General features: G+C 41.2%; 1 protein-coding gene across 1 annotated transcript; it reads left to right on the top strand.

Moving 5' to 3' along the window:
* The first annotated feature begins 901 nt into the window (after positions 1-901).
* gorasp1a (golgi reassembly stacking protein 1a) lies at positions 902-4,922 on the top strand. Its single transcript, XM_080837974.1, is given in 10 exon segments — positions 902-1,048; positions 1,677-1,757; positions 2,198-2,401; positions 2,496-2,582; positions 2,793-2,923; positions 3,527-3,659; positions 3,838-3,943; positions 4,072-4,218; positions 4,503-4,694; positions 4,697-4,922. Coding segments are annotated over 10 exon segments (1,224 nt in total). The 5' UTR covers positions 902-985; the 3' UTR covers positions 4,777-4,922.
* Positions 4,923-14,969: the final 10,047 nt, after the last annotated feature.

Raw genomic sequence — 14,969 nt, 5'->3', positions numbered from 1 at the left:
CTTAAATGTATTTAAAGGATATTCCTTCACTTTTCAAAATTGAAGGATGTTTTAATCCTGCCTTGTTATAACATTAGCATTAATTTATACTGCTTACTTTCCACATCCAGACAGCTGTAGTGTCTTATTCATTTGAATGCGCTTGTGCCAGGGCAGTATCGCACTGGAAGTTAGAACAGGTATAAATTGTAGTTGGGTTTTGGTTTTGGGTGTTGGCAATGCACTGACTGAGACTTTTGCCATTTCACACCTTCTTGTTGTGTAAATGACTAACATGACAATCAATCTTTTCAGTACTCAAGCACACACCCCTGGAACATTATACCCCCCCCCCCCCCCCCCCCAGTTTTTGTTGATAGTAATGGCAAATAGGAATTATCAAATATCAAAAATATATTTATGAAATTCTACTGGAATTGAAATGAGTCATTATCTATTATCATTGACATTCAGTATGCCTTATTTAATATTTGGAATGCAGCCATGTAAATTATTCTTACTGCTTTTGCATAACATAGAGCGTCTTTGGTAAAAATGTCTTTATAAATATGTAAATGTTTTGAATGGTTTATTTTACTTGTTACATTTCTTAATAAACTACATTTTTAACTCACACTCACTGAAAATGCATAAACGTGGACTGATAACACTCTCAGACCATCAGGGGAAACGGGACTCACAAAAAAAAAAATGCCTTTTGCAACTAGTCATGTCAGCAAAGGATGCTATCCATAGTAATAGACTTTGATAAACGTTAATTGTGGGTCAGGGAACGACATCCTTGGAAGGTGCAAGCCAATCATTTACTCTTTTTCTGTTTAACCGTCCTGCAATCGTTTGAATCGGGTTCGACTTCTTATGCCTTGGAATGAGTTTCGCGCTAGTACAATATGGCCACGAAGTAAGAAATCTACGCTCCTCCCTGCGCAACATAATTCATTCTATGTAATAACACAGAAACTCAACATATACTAAACTAAACGACATGGGATTAACGCAAAGTTCTGGTGTGCCAGAGGGTGGGACGGATGGATACCATGTTCATGGGGTAAGTTTAGTACCGGTAAGCTACTATATGAGCTAGCCTAATAAAGCGAAGATGAGTGAGTTAGCAAGCTAGCATAAGTAGGAAAGCAGCTTGCAAGCTGGAACCGTACCTATTGGACGTCTCAGACGCCAGCTGGCAAACTAAGCCAGTGCAATAGGCTACGTGGAATATTCTTTGCTATGTACACATAATGGGAAATGATGGGTCAAATTATAATGAAGTAAGCCCGTGGTGGTTTAAGCGATTTTGTCAAAAACATTCTGTTAAATTGGGTTCACACTGTAGCAATAGGACAGACCGTGCTCATCCATGTCCCAAAATATAGCAAATGGTAACCGATTAATACTCGAGCATCGCTTCATTCAGTATTTCAATTCACTTGTTCGGAATCAGTTTAGCAATGGCTGAGTGCATGAAGTTAAAGTTAAGCAGTGATATTATGTAACTCCAGATGGTTGGCCCAGAGAACAACTTGTTCCCAGACACAAGTTTGATCTAAACTTAAAATTGGCCGTGCCTTCATAATCATAAATATACATTTGGCGGCAAAATGTGTTTTATATTTTGTGACATACATGTGTATGCTAATGCTTGCAATTTATTTCCAACCCGTATCTTGTATTTTTAGATCCAACAGGATTCCCCAGCAGCGACAGCTGGTTTGGAACCCTTCTTTGATTTCATACTATCTATTGGCAACACCCGACTAGTAAGTTTATTTGATTTGAGTAGACACAATTATAAACTGTCATTGTTTACTGAGGACTGACCTCTTATCTGGACAGGGATGGTCGGCCAAATTCTTGGATGCTAACCCAGAGTCCCTTTGTTTTCATTAAGCCTGTTGGAATGAGCTGCCCGCAGCAATCTGCTCTGCTGATCTGAGCTTTCTTAGTTTAGTTTTTGGCAAAAGTCTTTGATCGTCCCTCTAGATCTTGCCTGTATTTAACATATCCTTTGTGCAGATAAAGACACTTGCTGTCAATGCCCTTCAATGTCTGTGCTTACTGTGTGCTGTCAGTGATCTGGGTGTTTATTATTAAGTGTCAGGGGTTACAAAACCTGACGATATAAACACGAGGTAACATAGCAGTACATCACGACACTGCAATATCACGTGCGATTAATAGCTTCTTCTGACACATCCAGAACCAAGAAAACGAAATGCTGAAGGATCTGCTGAAGGCAAATGTGGAGAAGCCTGTCAGGATGGAGGTGTACAGCACCAAGTCCATGAAGGTCCGGGAGCTGGAGGTGGTCCCCAGCAACATGTGGGGCGGACAGGGTCTGCTGGGGGCCAGCGTCAGGTTCTGCAGCTTCCAAGGAGCCAATGAAAATGTTTGGCATGTTCTGGTGAGCTTGGCTGCTGGAGATGGTCCACCTGTAGAATGTTGTTCTGCTTGAAGATCCAGTGAGGGTTTGTGTAACCTCTGAACCTTGTGTTTAGGATGTGGACGCAAACTCCCCAGCAGCATTAGCAGGTCTGCTGCCTCACTCCGATTATATCGTTGGTGCAGACCAAGTCTTGCAAGATGTAGGTATTATTATATTATTATATTATTCACATAAAACCACTTTCTGTGATTCACTTATGAGGTCTGACATGCCCGACATTATGGGCAAACAATGTATTGATACTAAAACAGAGAATGTTTTTAAGGAAAATAGAGAAGTAGATGGTGAAGTCTCTTGGAGATATCATTTTGACTGATGGAGTTCCCCCCCCCCCCCCGTGTCTCTGTAGTCTGAAGACTTCTTCTCATTGATTGAAGCCCACGAGGGGAAGCCGTTGAAACTGCTGGTTTACCACATGGAGACGGACGCCTGCAGGGAAGTGGTGGTCACGCCTAACGGAGCCTGGGGGGGAGAGGGCAGGTATGCTGTCTGCCTTACGGTTTCATGAAGGATTCTTAGGGGTTTGGAGTTGGTAAAGATACCAAGTCTGACTCCAATGTAAGCAAAAACACAAAGATGTTACTGTCTTTTTTTGCTTTCATATACTTCAGACCCAGTGATCAAATATTTCCCTACCTCTTACAGCTTCTGTTATCGCAGTAGCTAGATTGCTTAAATTTACTTACAACTGGGAAACAAGCCAACACACACACACACACACACACACACACAGGAGGATAATATAACATTTAATAACTATTTTTGCTCTATAGGGCACCCTTGTGGACAAGTTATACACTTTACCTTTCAGTTAAATTATTTATAATTGTGTCCATGTTTTATTGATTGATTGAAAAGAGCTTTTTATTCTATTTCTCTATTTCTTTATAACTATTTCTATAACTACAACTATTTCACGAGACAAAAGTACAAGGAAACACATTTTTTTGTTTGTTGTAAGTACACTGTGCTTATACATCCTGAATCCTGACAACATGATAACATTTTTGACTAGGGTGATTTAGATCACCTCTCACTAGTCTCACTTCAGGGTTGTGATGGACTCTATCCAATGGCTCTCAGTCTAGGTTGTGGCATTGGATATGGCTACCTGCATCGGATCCCCGCTCGTCCGGGCAGCCCACAGGCTTCAGCAGCCACCCCGTCCGCGGAGGAGACGCCGCCTACTGATGTTCCCACGAACGGATACACAGAGGTATTTTTTTAGGACAATGGATCATTCGGTTGATTTCGTTTTAAAATCAGTATGTAGTTCTTGTGCATCGTTCTTGTTGGGGGTTTTTCAAAACTGTACTGGAAAAAATTGAAGCTAATTTTTTGAAGCAGATACATGTGGAATGCCTCTGAAAATGCCTAATTTTTCTCCTCTCCAGGTCCCTCTGATGGCAGCCTCTGGCTTGTTGGACAAGTCTGAGGACCTCAGCTACGCTGATGGGGACACACCACTGCCCCCGCCTATTCAGAGGGTCATGGATCCAGGTAGGATTTACATACACAAACACATCTGACACAATGAAAGAATTCAGAATTCTAGTGTAAACCAACCATGTGATGTCGTCTGAGCAGCAGGGTTCTTGAAATGGTGAAATGGAATGTCTGTCCTGCAGGGTTTTCAGATCAATCAGAGGCTGCCTTGATGAACTCAGAAGTGTCGGACGTGGCCGATCGTCTGGACCTGTCGGTGTCTTCCATTGACATGACCAACACCTCACTGTTTGTGCACGAGGAGAAAGACAGCGACATTTCTGGCATAGGTGTGTTGAGCAGAAGCAGACGTTTGTTTTCATCTAGAGGGCTAAAAGCCAACATGAATTTGGTTAATAAAATAGTCATGAGAGGAAGTGTGTATGTGTAAGTGTGTAGGTGATTTTAGTGTTTGTGTGGTGTTAGGCAATCTTGCCTGTATTTTTATTTGGATTTCACAGTAATAAAAAAAAGCTAGTTTTCATTACAGTCACGTTAACTGTGATGTTCATCCATCATTCATGTCATTGCGGGTAAGCTTTTTAAATGTCATCATTTCCCCTCCCCTCAACAGAGGAGCTGAGCGATGCTGAGGTTCCAGCTCCTGCCCCAGAGAGTGAAATGGACACGCAGCCCCAGGAGCCGAGCCCAGAACCAGAACCAATACCAGAACCAGAATCAGAACCAGAATCAATGCCAGATATCATCTCCCTCTCGCCCGTCGAGCCCACGCCCCAACCCGAGGAGACTACAGATCCCATCAGCCCCTTCCCTCCCCCCCTCAGTCCCCCCTCCCCTCCTTCTGGCTTCTCCCCTCTGCCTCTGGACCCCTCCGTCCCGTTTATTGACATCGCCGCCCTGCTGAGCGACCCCTCTCTGTCACCCGAAGTCCCACCCATAGACATCTCCTCCCTCCTGATCGACCCCGCTGCTCTGCCTCTGGAAGCCGCCGCCCTGCCCACTCAGACTCCTCCACTGCTATTGGACATCGCAGCGGATCAGCCAATCAGCGAGCCTGCCATAAGCGACGCCCAGCTTGAAGCGGACAGCTTGCAGGAGACTCTACCTGACCCAGTGTCCCTGGGTCCGCTGGATGGTGAGGTTAGTGCGGAGACCAAAGAGACGGATTCTGCTGCTCAGTAGAGTCAACCGTCCGTCACCTATCGCTGCCAAACCTCGCTTGCATCACAATCAGCACTTACCTGTCATAAGGGCTGAGATGGAATGACCGTGGTCTTTAATGTTACAGAACGATGGATGTAATGAAACTTAATGATTTGAGTGAGTATTGAAGGGGAAGAAAACGGAAATATAGTCATAGAGCAGGTCATATATCACAAATGATCATAATGTCTTTAACACAAGTACAAAACACATTGAATGTCTCATAGGGTTTATATTATGAGACTGTATACAGGTCACAGTCAATACAATTTGGCATTATACAAATGGCAGTCTTTTTATGCTTGTTCTGAAAGCGTATGCTTGACATACAATTAGCCAAAGTATGTCTTAGTTGTTTTTACATTTTAAAACCTTAAAATTAGACTTACAACACTACCTTTACGTTTTGTGTTTGTGTCCTCTATTTGGACCTCAGTCAGTCTGTTTTTTTTAAAAATGCATTGTATAATTGGTTTTGAAGAGAATATACGCATTATATTTGCGTAATAGCAATAATTTGCCAACCTTTTAATTTTTGTATTGGCTTATTGTCTATTTCTGTCAGTACAAACGGACACTAGCATGCTGTAATATGTCACTCTGAAAGGTACTCACTCATTTTTGGTGAGGTTTTTATGAATGGCTGAGATTGGGTGGGTCATGTGGCATTTGGGTGTAAAAACTTAACACCCATGAATCAGTAGGTTTTGTGAACAATATGCCTCAAAGGGTATGACCAGACAGATTTGGGTGAACAACATCGGTTTATTCAACGGAGGAGAGCTGGTCACTGAAATCACTTCCAGATGATAATTGTCTTTGTCTTAGATTTGTTTGTTCAGTTTATGTGTTTAGTTTATGTGTTGATCCTTGAATAGTATCATTAACTCTACTTCACTCTAGCAGGCTTTTGCAATTTTAATTAAAGTTAATTAAACTGTTTGTCTTGGGGGGGTTAACAAAATAACTTTTGTTCAAAGTTATGTTACAGTAATTTACAATAGTCATGCTTTTGGCCCATGCACTTTAAAAGGATATTTTCATTGTGTTCAGGTATGCAGGCTACTTGACACTTGATTAAGTGAGTGCTTATAGACTGGAATATAGTTTGTGTAACATTTCACAAGGGACAATTTATCACTACAAACAGTACACAGGTATCCATTTAGCTAGATCAAAAAGTATTTCTTATATTGGAGTTTTATCTCTTGTAAAAAGGCAAAACTAGAAATGCATTATTTTTTAGAAATATATTTTGCAGTTGATGACATTGTATGATATGTTGAATTTGAAATCTCAGACCAAGCTCCGACACATGGAACACAACGCCTGTAAGTGCCATGGATTTGGGAGAAAGGCATATTATCATGTAAACACTGGAAATAAAATGAACTTCATGAAAACATTGTCTGTCTGAAAACACTTTCATACATCTTGACCTAAGGTTGCGTTCCAGTTTATTTAAAGCTGAGCCTCAGAACACATGTTCACCTAGATCGCAGTTGTATCAACGGAGAATGAGAATTCGTTTGTAAGCAAATCCGATGAAAAAAAAAAACATCATACCATGTGTTCGAGTGAGCACGCCTCTCGCTGTGACTGAAAGACGATGTGCAAAGCTGCATGCTGAGCAACAGTGGCTGCCTTGGTTGAGCTAGTGCTGTCACATCTGTCACAATGCGCCGAGAAATTGAAAACTGAAGTAATTGCGATCGATTTGTTAGACAGCATTTCTGGCACGCAAACGAATAGTTGTCTTGGAGTGTTATCCAATGCAGAATTCCACGCTGTGTTGAGGAAATGAAGGCAGTTGTCCTCGTCATAATTACATTTTGGTTATTCAACAAGGTGAGTTAATTATTATTATATTATTATTGACTGGCCTTTCCATATAGCCTACCGAATGCTTCGAACGTAACTTGAAGTAGTTCCAACATTACAGTTCAAGTGTAAAAAATATGACATTTGACATTGAAGGTGCGATAAGTAGGCTATAAGTGTACAATGCACGTGAGGGCCAATTTCATAAAAAGTAAAATACATCAAATCGTCTGAATAACAACCTACAGCCTAAAACACGACCAAATTCCTGTAACAAAACAATTGTGTCACGCATACCACTTGTGCAACTGAAGACCTATTTGGTACATTTGTAAAATTCTCTGAAATAAATGAATAGAGAATATCTAACTCAGTTTGGTTATAAAAAGTAATGTTCCATTCATTTTCACCTCTCTCCTTAAACCCACCCCCACACACACAACAATGCTCGCATGCTTTGCAAAAATGTGCATAATCTCACACACACACCCACACATACACTAATAGCTTGCCTGACGCTGACTATTGTTGATTGTTTCAGTAGTGGAAAACAATGGGACAAACCACGCTTTGTGATCTTTTTCTCTGAAAGACTAGCTCAGCTGGGCATAACTGGGGGGGTCATCAGACTTATAAATGTTCCTGTGTGAACAGACCATGGCGTGCGCTTTCCCCTTTTAGCTTTTTTCATTACATTATTACAATCGTGGCACCATGGCAGAACTGATATTAGTTTACCACAAAATACTGTTAATATTTATAATAAAAATGATGTTAATAAATACTGTTACTGGCTGAATGACACCTCTGTCCATTCCAAAAATTGACATAATCTGAGTTGTACATTTAGCTCTTTAACAATTAAACAAAAAATCCTTAGACCACCTGCTTTATAAGTGTGTGTAGTGTCAGGTCCAGTTTAAGGTTTGCTTGCTGAAAACCTTCCTCTCCTCTCAACTGCATCATTACAGTGTGCAGCTGACAAAAAGTACTGCTGGTACTTTGAAGAAAGTTATCCCATCTATTTTATGTAAGTACTTCATACCTGGACTCTGCATGAAGATTGTGACTAACAGGTTTTGGATGAACCATCACTGGCTTGGCATTCTTTTGGAATCAAGCTCTGTTGCCATGACTTTGCCAACTCCGGGGTTGTGGCTGGCATTAGTTGAGGGCATTAACCCAACATTCTTTGCCAACGCATCGTTTAACATGCTCAGCCTTTTATAAACCACGCACACAACTCATCGTGATTCTTTTGCCATAACAACATATACAACATATTTACACTATATCATCTCTTAATTCACTTCTGTACAACCACATTTACATGCCCACATTTGGTGGTTTTCCACACCAAACCTCACACCTTACTTTGTGAACAAAACCCCAATTCCCAGGGAAAGACTGGAGATGATTTTTCTCCTCGCTGGTTTTTAACAATAAGAGCAATTTATCATGAGTTGCCTGTATACAGAATCCCTGACAAATTGACCACAGGAGGTGCATTGGCCAGAAGCTATTCAATCTGTTCACAAAACGTTAAATGAGATTAATGGCTCTGGAGCTCAGCTCAGTGTCAAGATCTGCAGAGCGTCTGTCTCATGCTTGATACATACTGTATCGTCAGGTGCCTTTTAACGTCTCGTGTGAAGCTAAAAGTAACACCTGTGGAGCAACAGGTGCAGAGCATAGATAAGCTAAGTCCCCCGCCCCCCCCCCCCAAGAAAAAAGGATTGGGATCAGAGACACTGGTTTCAGCCATGTGAAACCTGCTGTACTTGAATGGGAGTTGTGTGGGTAACATGGCAGGAGTCCTCTCAGCTGCTCTACAGCTGCATCTGTTCCCATTGAGGCAAAGTCTGGTGACATGCCTTTATGTGCTCAAGAGCACATTCACTTCAGCTGCTGGATGCTGGATGTTGTATTAGCAGCTAGAAATTGGCCAAAAAATATATTCCATAACATTTCACCATTTGTAAAAGCCAATGAAAGCACCTCAATGTGGCTCATTCCTCATACATGTTCACACTTAGATGAAATCATATAGAGCAAAGAGAGAGAGAGCGAGAGAGAGAGAGAGAGAGAGAAGGAGAGAGGCAAGAGAGTACATTCGATGAAGAAGGGCAGTAGCTGTACATTAATTTCATCTTAATTCTCTTTCACATTCATATGTTTAGGATGACTGTGCCTATTTAGACCATGAATCTGATATTTGAGCTCAACAGCCAAACACATTTGATGCTCCTGAAGCAATGTGTTCATCGGTTGGAACAGTGTATGGCTTGGTCTGACCCACTTTGTCCCATTTACAAAGCCAGGATTACACACGGGAGTGCTTTTTTATAGCACACACACTGGATGGGGAGCTTAGAGCTGAATTTATTGAAAAAGTGTAATGGATTACAATCAAGTCCTGTACCTTTAATGTTAGCTATAAGTCTTAGGAGGGCTGTTATGATACCCAGTGCTAATGAAGCTGAGCTAATGACAGCACCTAAATTGGCCTATTTCTCATGAAGGCTAACACTTCAAATTAAATCATAAAAACCAAAGAGAAGGTGCCTTTCGCCTAGGGTACATTATGTTAAGAAGGGCAATACCTGTTAATTCGTTTTTTAGTTTAATTTATCTCTGTTTCAGGTTTATAGGTTTGTGATGATGGACTTACCTCATACTCCTTAATTTTAGATGTAGGACTTATGAGGACTGCTGTGATACCCAGTGCTGTGTGCGAGCCCTTTCCATCCAGAAAATCTGGTACTTCTGGTAAGTAATATGCAATCAGAAGGAAATTAATGAAAAGAATGTGTTTTGTTCCAACATGATTTTCTGTTATCTTAAGCGGTTTGGAAGTGACATTCATTTTCTCCAGATGAAGAAAAATCAGTTTAACATCAGCAAAACAACATGAAAAGTTGCTAATTTTCATCAAATATTTGTGTCTGGTTTGAGTTTGCATTTATCCAGTTGGTGTCCAGTTTCCTTCACATGAAAGATTTCCTCCAAGTTAGAAATACTTGAGCACTGATTGCTGTAGATGTGCTCCCAGGCTGCTGTTACTGCTGGCCATCTTATTCTGTTGTGGAGTTGGCTTCTTGTTCCGCAGACGCATATATGCCTCGGCCATTCCCGATGAGGCCACTTTCGACGTGTCCTTCACCAGACATCCTGTCACAGCAACAGGCCAGTACCCAATCCCTGCTCACACATCTAGATGATGCATTGCAACAGAATCATTGGACATATATTCCTTAACATTAGTATGCTGTGTCAAACATGTAGACCGTCATGCTGGTTTCCTAAGCCTTGAACAAAACGACAGAGTATTAAGAGTGAACAGATCAGCTTGTGCACAGCTGGATCAGGATTTGAGTCACTCTCTGAATCTGAGCCACTCCATGTCTGCACACTCTTTGCACATCAGTCGCCCTGCACTTCACCTTTCATTTTCAATTCACTTCATCGGCTTTCACGACTCCTTGTTCATCCACAGTCCAGAGACTCCTTCTCCCCCAGACTTCCATTCAGTATTCTATTAAAGTCCACATTGACTTCCACTCCAGCTCTCACAGTCCATTACTTTTCCCTTTACACTTCACTGGTTATGTTTTCATTACCTTCTGCCTTGGACCTAATGTGTCGCAACTAACGTAGAAAAACCTCAAAAGACATCCCATTTCCCTACATTAGTGACGGCATACTGACAATACTGTGCGGAGCGCTGCACTGTGTACCGTGTACTTTACTGTATTAAAAGCATGTTTTGCCATACACATGATGTATTGGCTGTTATGTTTTATTGAAGGGGATTTTTTTTAATCTTTATGCCCAGCAGGGTTGCATGAGAGCGACCTTCACAGCTATAGAGGGTCACAGGGTCAACTGTTCTCTCCCCCCTACCCAGGACATGAGACTGACCTTCACAGCTATAGAGGGTCACAGGGTCAACTGTTCTCTCCCGCCTACCCAGGACATGAGACTGACCTTCACAGCTATAGAGGGTCACAGGGTCAACTGTTCTCTCCCCCCTACCCAGGACATGAGACTGACCTTCACAGCTATAGAGGGTCACAGGGTCAACTGTTCTCTCCCCCCTACCCAGGACATGAGACTGACCTTCACAGCTATAGAGGGTCACAGGGTCAACTGTTCTCTCCCTCCTACCCAGGACATGAGACTGACCTTCACAGCTATAGAGGGTCACAGGGTCTACTCTTCTCTCCTGCCTACCCAGGACAGCCTCATGCGCTTCATCTCTCTGTTCCTTACGCACCACCACCAGGTTACAGCAGCCAGCCACCCCCATCATATGAGCAGGCAGTGAAGGACTCACAGAAGAAATAGCCCCTCAGGCTCCGTACACTCCTTCACCTGAGCCAGGTGCTGAGAGCTGAGCTCTAATACGGGATACCCAAGGCTATGGCTGGAAGAAAGTTTGTTCTGTTGTTTTGACTTTTAACAAGGCTCTGACAGATGATTATTTAATTAGTAATATATTAATAGTAAAATACTACAAATTCCAGTAACCAATGGACAAGTTGGTCTTTCACGCTACTCCAATTTAACCTGGACTTTTGGATGTTTTTGTCTATTTTTTGAAAGACATGGAAATCTTGGCAAAACATTATTTGCACCAACCATTGTGGGTTAACAGTGTCTTATGTTCTTCAATCTATACCATGGAAACGATTAATGTACATACATCCACTAATAAACTTTCTCCCTGTTGTGTTACATACTTTGAGAATATGTTGAGAATATATTTTCCTATCCCTGAGAAAACGTTTCTTAGAGAATCAGTTTCAGTAAAGTTTTAAGTTAAATCTAATGAAAATGTGTTTCGGTGGGTGCTCTTGCTCTATCCAAGCAAAATGCCCTCATCTCTCTACTGAGATGCTCTAGTAAAGGGTGACCTACAAGCAAGATGGAATGCAACGATCAAGAGTAAGTTAGCATGAAGGTGGTGTGCATGTGTGTGGTGATTTACTCCACAAGATGTCACTGCAGATTCAGTAGCTGGGACTGTGCACTTCCATGAGACTCTGAACAGCTCTAGCCACTATATCTCATTTCCCAATGCCTTTATGTCGAGGTGGTTTGAAAGCAATGGACTGTAGATCCTTAAAGGAAGAAGATCCTTTAAGGAGGTGCAGTTACAGGTGAGTATAGGTGGATAGTATAGAAGGTTATACACTGCATCAGGACCTTTCAGTCCTAATGAAACAAACTCATCATAATAATTAATACAGATTAATAATATGTATTCATAAACAACAATACAACTATGTTCAGCATTGGTGAATAGAGTTTGCTGTCATGTTGTCCTACAGCCGGACATCCTGAGCAACTACTTTGTCTACCAAATGTATATTTGCGGATAACAGCACCTCCAAATGTCATAAGAAACTTGAATGTTATATATGATAAATATTACAGAATACCAAAGCCATGGGTTGTACATGTGATATAAGAGTAATTATGTTGTAAACAATGTCGTTCAATACTAGTATCACGACAACAGAAATAGAAGCTGAGCAGCCATCTTCATTCCCTCTGTGATTCATTTTCTCATAAATATTAAAATATCTTAATGGATGGCAGTTAGGCTACTTCCATGAAGCAGTGGCACAGCTTCAGCAGTCACTGTGGTTTGATTTATTGTTTGTGCACTGAAAGATTCAAAACAATCTGGTGTCCACTTCAGAGGGTGCAGAGCGATTAGCTCACAGCACACACCTGCTGTAGTTTCCCATGACAATCCTGGTAAGTCGGACGCAGTTTGACACTCTTACACACACTTATTAAGGATCATTCAGTTCAAAGTACTACGCATGAGGAATCAAGGGCAGGAGAAAAGGAGAGAAAGAGCGAGATAAGGAGTGGCATTTCCCAATGACTTTCATCTTTTAGGACCACTCTTTATCTCTCTATCTATCAACAAATTATAAACAGTGTGCTACTTGGCATGTCATCTTCTTGTGTATCCAAAATATCGTAACTGAAAAAGCGACATTTTACACAGCGGTTCTGTGATTTCCTACCTGTGCCAATCATTTCTTGAATGAAACTAATTAAATCGGATCCACTGATTCGGCCTGTCAGCAGGTGAGTGGAGTGGAGTGGAGTGGAGGTGGGTATAAGCCTCCGACGGGGGACTACCGACCCCGCCGTGCCCTTCGGCACGTTATGACTTATTTATATGGCAGACCTCATAAAAGTTTGAGTATACTCTGGCTACTGCTGCATACAGGACAGAGAACATGATCACATGATCAGACAAAGAGATCTTCTGGGTGACTACCATCTCAAGTAAATTATGCTGGCCAATTTAAGTTGTTATTTGGGATTGGATGATTAAAGAGGTGGTAAATTAATACTGTGAGTGAAAAGAAACCATACTCATTCATCATACAACAGTGTACATTAACGGGCAAGGATACATGGATAGAATCTTTGAGTATAGATAAAGAAACATCACATTTGTTTAATATTAAACTATTTGTTAGAGGTGTGCCATAGATTAATCAATAGATTAACTTGCACCATATACTGTAGTTCTTATACAGGCCTTGAGAATTTAGACCATTTGATCTCTATTTGCACGATGAGAGGCAGCTGATGATGATTTGAATGAGTCGCTTGCCATATGTTTCAGCCACATTTATACCAAATTACCCACATAGCTGACTTTGCGAGACTTTGAACAAATCGTTTTGTGCTCAGCATCTCTAAACATGCTTCCCCAGCAGGGCGGCCTTACAGAAGTTTGATTCCATTAGATCAGATGTTTTCTTTCTGTGTTGCTAAGGCTTCTATTCTTTCCTGGTTCTGGCTGCCTAGTGCACCCTACGAGGTTCCTTTTGTTCCCCTGTTGTATTTTGTAAGAGAGATTGGTCAAGGTCCTCCGTGACCGCATGTGTGGTGGCACTCTCTTCATGAACTTAATCGTGTGATATTCTCGTGAGAGCGGAACATAAATGCACATTTCCCTCATGATATTAACCGGATTAGACATCAGAGGAATTTGTTTCATGTAAAAATCTACCCAAATTTACCTTCACAGAAATTAATACGTTTGATGGATTCTTTGATCACTGCAAACCTCGGTAGTGTAAATAGAAAAAAATGCTGCCTGCTTTATGTAAGCCAGGATTTACGAAGTGTTTTCAGTACTTGTTGGAAAACAGTGCTGTGCTATTTCATGCATGACTTTTCTTGAAAACATATAACTTCACTTCAAAACTGAAGACATGAGCCACATTCAACAGTAAAGATTTATTAACATAATTTATTAACATAACGTCCTACCTCGCTAATGTTAGTTGGAACCATACATAATCAACTGGCCTCTAGCTTCCCACAATGAACATTCCTTCCTTCCTTTGTGCACTTTACAAAACAAACAAACAAAAAACACTTTAAGCTAAGGATAGATAGTGACCTTAGAATAGGTCAGAGAATAACCATCCTTTTGACCAATGGATGATAACTCCTTAAACAAGGCTCTGCCCTGCTGCAAGAGCGACAACATGAACTGGGAGAGAAAAACAACATTCTTTCAAATGCAAACTGTCAAATACTGCAACGGTATGAATAAGAGAGAGAGAAAAATCTTTGCTACAATCCCCCCCGCCCCCAAAAAACGACTGTATGTGCATTTCTCCATGATGTAGATATTACATCAAATAAAGTCAGATCTACAACATAAAACAAAACAAAATAAAAAAAAGATTTTATACACACTGAGGTAAATAAAACATTGGTCTAGACTAGAGAGGTATTTTTATGCTTTATCATTTTCAGTTGCGATTAAATAGCTTTCAAGATTTTGAAACTAACTTCTTCAAATACAATTACCCTCTCTTGATCATAGCGTAACACAAGACACTAAGAAAACTGGTCAACATGCTCCATGAGAAAACTAGGCACTAAACACAAAAAAGAGAAATCTTCCAGAAGCCTGTATGCAATGGCCTTTGAGCAGCAAAGCAACTGTGGTAATGTTGTGAACAGTTGTTACAGCATAAACCCATAACCCCCCCCCCCCCCCCCC

Source organism: Sprattus sprattus (assembly GCF_963457725.1).
Source record: "Sprattus sprattus genome assembly, chromosome: 4".
Classification (NCBI taxonomy): domain Eukaryota; kingdom Metazoa; phylum Chordata; class Actinopteri; order Clupeiformes; family Clupeidae; genus Sprattus; species Sprattus sprattus.
Note: the sequence above shows the minus strand (reverse complement) of the source record. Positions and strands in the feature narration are given on the sequence as shown.